The following is a 5,339-nucleotide window of genomic DNA, read 5'->3' on the forward strand; positions in this document are numbered from 1 at the left end:
GATGAGTGCAATTGTGTGGTAGTCTGAGCATTCTTTGGAATTGCCTTTCTTTGGGATTGGAATGAAAACTGACCTTTTCCAGTCCTGTGCCACTGCTGAGTTTTCCAAATTTGCTGACATATTGAGTGCAGCACTTTCACAGCATTATCTTTTAGGATTTGAAATATTTCAACTGGAATTCCATCACCTCCACTAGCTTTGTTTGTAGTGATGCTTCCTAAGGCCTACTTGACTTCACACTCCAGGATGTCTGGCTCTAGGTGAGTAATCACACCATTGTCATTATCTGGGTCATAAAGATCTTTTTGTATAGTTCTTCTATGTATTCTTGCCAACTCTTCTTAACATCTTATGCTTCTTTTAGGTCCATACCATTTTTGTCCATTATTGTGCCCATCTTTGCATGAACTATTCCCTTGGTATCTCTAATTTTCTTGAAGAGATCTCTAGTCTGTCCCATTCTATTGTGTAATATCTGTCTATATATCTATCTGTGATCTATCTCTGATGTCTTCCACAGAAACTTTTAAAAATAATATGCTAGCCAAACATGTACTTGCACAGAATCATACTTTTGAAATAAAACCTAACTGTGAAGTGCTTTGTGTTAACAATTCCTGTTGGTGGTCTGCACTCAGATTATTTGTATGGGTTTTTCCATCATTCCACCCATAAGAACACATGAAGTCATCAAATTTAGATATACTTCCCCTCCCCTTTTATCCAACAAAACTCTGAAAAACCGTTATGAATTAATGAAAAATAGTTTGCAATACAAACACTTGTGAATCTGAGGATGAATAAAGAGCCTATTGTTCTTGAATGTAAACTTCAGATAATCTGGAACCATTTAACTTCATCTTTTTCCAGACTTTCTATTCAAAGCATATGAACTTAGATCAAACTTACGTGTATGTATGTGTTAGGCGCTCAGTCTTATTTGACTCTTTGCGACCCCATGGACTGTAGCCTACCAGGCTCCTCTGTCCATGGAATTCTCCAGGCAAGAATACTGGAGAGTATTGCCATTCCCTTCTTCAGGGGATCTTCCCAACCCAGGGATCGAGCCCAGGTCTCCTGCATGGCAGGCAGATTCTTTACCATCTGAAGTACCTGGGAAGCCTAGATCAAGCTTAGTTTTGTATAATATTTTCAATTTTTACTAAAATTTAATTTTAATAACTTTATTTTTAAGGCATTACCTAGTTCTTTCAAATTCACAGGCTAGAGAAAAATAAGTGAAAACAGATAGAAAATAATATATGTGAAAATGTGACTGGAAATACATAGCTATGCTTCACACATCCGATAGCAAATTAAGCAGTGTTGAGAAAGAAATATATAGCTATTAAAGGCAAAAAGGTTTTAATAAGACATTTTCTTTAAAGTTATAAAAGTTACTAGTCCACAACTCACATCCACAGGTTTGCCATCTGAAGCTCGGGCAGCAATAACAGTCCTCCCACGGAAGTCCACTGTGCGGTTTCTGTCAGTGTGTCGGCTTGCAACTAAGTTACAGTCCACATAGAGTGCAATGGCCTGGGATTGTATACCAAAGCCCAGTTTATGCCACTGACGATCAAACAAAGAACGGAGTTCTTGATTTTTAAAAATGTAGTTCAACACATCTCCCTCGGCAGCTTGGAACATCAATTCCACCACCTTCCTTCCACCATCAACTATTACAGAAACCTGCAAAAATGCAAATTATCTTTAAATGTTTGAAATTCAGTTTTAAAAATTATTAAAGATACAAATAAAAACTCAAGTTTCATGTTAGTAGAACTGGGGCACTCAGTAAAATGTTCTAAATGACATTTGTGTCCATCAGATTTCTTAACATAAAAGAACAGTAAACATCCAGCTACAAAAATGATTTAAATATGTGGTATTTGGTGAGTGCAGTATGCTCCTTTTGTGAGAGGACATCTAGGAGTATATGTGTGTGTGTGTGTATAAAAAAACTCTGTATAAGTAATTCAAGAATTAAATGTTACTAATGTAAAAAGAATAAGAGATGAATACATTTGAATCAGTTCTAATGAGGTAGATGAAACTGGAGCCTATTATACAGAGTGAAGTAAGCCAGAAAGAAAAACACCAATACAGTATACTAACACATATATATAGAATTTAGAGAGATGGTAATGACAACCCAGTATGCGAGACAGCAAAAGAGACTCAGATGTATAGAACAGTCTTTTGGACTCTGTGGGAGAAGGAGGGGGGGATGATTTGGGAGAATGGCATTGAAACATGTATAATATCATATAAGATACGAATCGCCAGTCCAGGTTCGATGCAGGATACAGGAAGCTTGGGGTTGGTGCACTGGGATGACCCAGAGGGATGGTATGGGGAGGGAGGTGGGAGGGGGTTCAGGATGGGAACACGTGTACGCCCATAGCGGATTCATGTTGATGTATGGCAAAACCAATACAATATTGTAAAGTAAAAAAAAAAAAAAAATAATAAAAATAAGAGATGATCACTTCCCTTAGCATGGAAACTGAGATCAACCTCTTTAACCTTTGATGATTTGCATGGTGCAGAGAAAATACATTTTCACAGAGTGCATATTCTTCCTGTTCAAGTCATATTTCCATCATAAAATTCTGACTATGATAACAGATATAAAAGATCAGTAAAATGAAAAACATTTTTTAAAATTTTTAAAAAATTAATTAATTTTAATTGGACACTAATTACTTTACAATATTGTAGTGGGTTTTGCCATACATTGACACGAGTCAGCCATGGGTGTACATGTGTTCCCCATCCTGAACCCCCCTCCCTCCTCCCTCCCCATCCCATCCCTCTGGGTCATCCCAGTGCACCAGCTGTGAGCATCCTGTATAATGCATCGAACCTGGAGTGGCAATCTATTTCACGTATGGTAATAAAAACATTTTGATGGATATGTACAGAAATAAACACAGATAGATGATGCCCATCAGTAACCGTGATGTTTACCTTCACTCCCTGGAGTACCTGCTCCCTTCCTTTCTGACCAACCTCTCTCACAAGTGTTCCTAGATCCCCGCTCCCTTCATGGGCCATCTTGGGGAGTTGTCTCTTCCACACTCCCACAGTTCTCACCCAACTCCAAACTGTCTTCGGCCACCGCTACCCTGTGATCGTGCTCCGGTGTGGCATCCCCAGACCTTAGGCTCCCTGAGAACAGGAATCATGCTTTGCCAATGTCTTATTTTGTCACTAACTAGCATCTAGCATGTGTCCAATTATTTTCTATTGATGGAATCAATATTTATATCTCATTCCCTAATTCATTAGGGATGTCAGATGAAACAATTAACAGCTTTTAAATATATAATAGGAGATATCAGAAATGATAGGAGATGAAGAAGTTGTTAGTGAGATGCACTTGGCGTCAATGAAGCAGTTGTACAGAAAGGGCAGTCAGTTTGAGTGCCTTCAGACAAAACAGGAATCCAGAAAAAAAAACAAGACAAAACAAAACTCTAATCTTGTCTCACCCACCAGGCTCTCCAATTATGTATCTCAGTGAGACACCACCCCGCACCCCGAACGCTAAGAATACTTGCATTTCCTGTGGATGATTCCTCTAAAAGAATACTCCTATATGAGGTCTGCTCCCAAATTTATGCCCACAGTTTCAAGAGAGAACACTCATCAGCATCCCTGTCTGGTTCCGTCCTTACCTGTGGCATGTTGCGCTGGTTTAAAACCTGCCAGAGGAACCACCGTTCCTTCTTTGCGCTCCTTCGCACCCGAAACATGGCAGCTATGGCGAACTCCTCAGGAAGGCCTTTGGGAAATATCTTACTGTGGGAGGAAAACAAAGAACCATTGTGTGGAAACTGAAGGAGGCAAGGACAGAGTATCTCAGTATGAAGGTTTCTACAACTCAGTATCTCAGCTGTATTTTCTCAATGAATTTATAACTCATTACAGTTATCTACCTAATGAATACAGAAGCAGTCACACCTACAGTTACCTATGGAATTTTTATCCTGTTCTTTCCCTTTTTATAAATTTCCTGATAAAGTGTTGCTAAAGCTTGAGGTATGTAAAAGTGAGCAACTTTCAGACTATTGTACTGTGGGGTGATATTCCTTTACTCAACAAGATATTCCCACAGAATCTCGGAATTCACTGCAGTCTTGCAAACAGCAGACAGTTATAAAGAAAATAGATACTATCTCCTGGTTTTATTAGTAGAGAGACGTACAGGGGATTTTAAAGAGCACTATTAACAATTACATGTATATTATTCCAAAGAAGTTTTACCACTTAAACTCTTGCAAAATAAATTCCTAATTCTGATTTCCTAGGTATCAATGTAAGACTGAAACTAAATACCATAAAGGCATTTTAGCTGATTTTTTCATTCTTACAGGAAATAAAAATACTCAAATTCTTCCTAGGTAGCAGAGAGAAACCTAAAGACAGTCCAAGTATACTTTTGCCTCAATTTGTTTCAAAATACTGGTCTCACTGGATCCATGAAGAAACTTTGGGGAAAAAATACACAGTGAACACACATTATATTTAGATTTTCATTGGAAAACATGGAGAAACACATTCCTTCATGTTGACTTTTAAACTTAACCACATTGTTTTTTTTTTTTTTTTCCTCTACAAAGTCTGGATTTTATTTTTTTATTTATTTTTATTTTTTAAATTGGAGGCTAATTACTTTACAATATTGTATTGGTTTTGCCATACATCAACATGAATCCGCCATGGGTGTACACGTGTTCCAAATCCTGAACCCCCCTCCCACCTCCCTCCCCATACCATCCCTCTGGGTCATCCCAGTGCACCAGCCCCAAGTATCCTGTATCCTGTATCGAACCTAGACTGGCGATTCATTTCTTATATGATATTATACATGTTTCAATGCCATTCTCCCAAATCATCCCCCTCCTCCCTCTCCCACAGAGTCCAAAAGACTGTTCTTTACATCTGTGTGTCTTGCTGTCTCGCATACAGGGTTATCGTTATCATCTTTCTAAATTCCATATATATGCATTAGTATATTGTATTGGTGTTTTTCTTTCGGGCTTACTTCACTCTGTATAATCAGCTCTAGTTTCATCCACTTCATTAGAACTGATTCAAATGTATTCTTTTTAACAGCTGAGTAATACTCCATTGTGTATATGTACCACAGCTTTCTTATCCATTCATCTGCTGATGGACATCTAGGTTGCTTCCATGTCCTGGCTATTATAAACAGCGCTGCAATGAACATTGGGGTACATGCGTCTCTTTCAATTCTGATTTCCTCGGTGTGTATGCCCAGCAGTGGGATTGCTGGGTTGTATGGCAGTTCTATTTCCAGTTTTTTAAGG

At 38.3% G+C, this 5,339-nt stretch overlaps 1 protein-coding gene across 1 annotated transcript in view; it reads right to left on the bottom strand.

Annotated features, from left to right (window-relative positions):
• The window catches only part of COL19A1 (collagen, type XIX, alpha 1), a 445,162-nt gene that overhangs the window by 361,001 nt on the left and 78,822 nt on the right, over nucleotides 1-5,339 (bottom strand). The window contains exons 5-6 of the mRNA XM_010848502.1: nucleotides 3,684-3,807; nucleotides 1,417-1,692 (exon numbers count right to left, since the gene is read on the bottom strand). Coding sequence (XP_010846804.1) covers nucleotides 1,417-1,692; nucleotides 3,684-3,807 — 400 coding nt within the window. The remainder of the gene's footprint in view (nucleotides 1-1,416; nucleotides 1,693-3,683; nucleotides 3,808-5,339) is intronic.

The sequence above is a fragment of the Bison bison genome, unplaced genomic scaffold, assembly GCF_000754665.1.
Source record: "Bison bison bison isolate TAMUID 2011002044 unplaced genomic scaffold, Bison_UMD1.0 scf7180017864268, whole genome shotgun sequence".
NCBI lineage: Eukaryota > Metazoa > Chordata > Mammalia > Artiodactyla > Bovidae > Bison > Bison bison.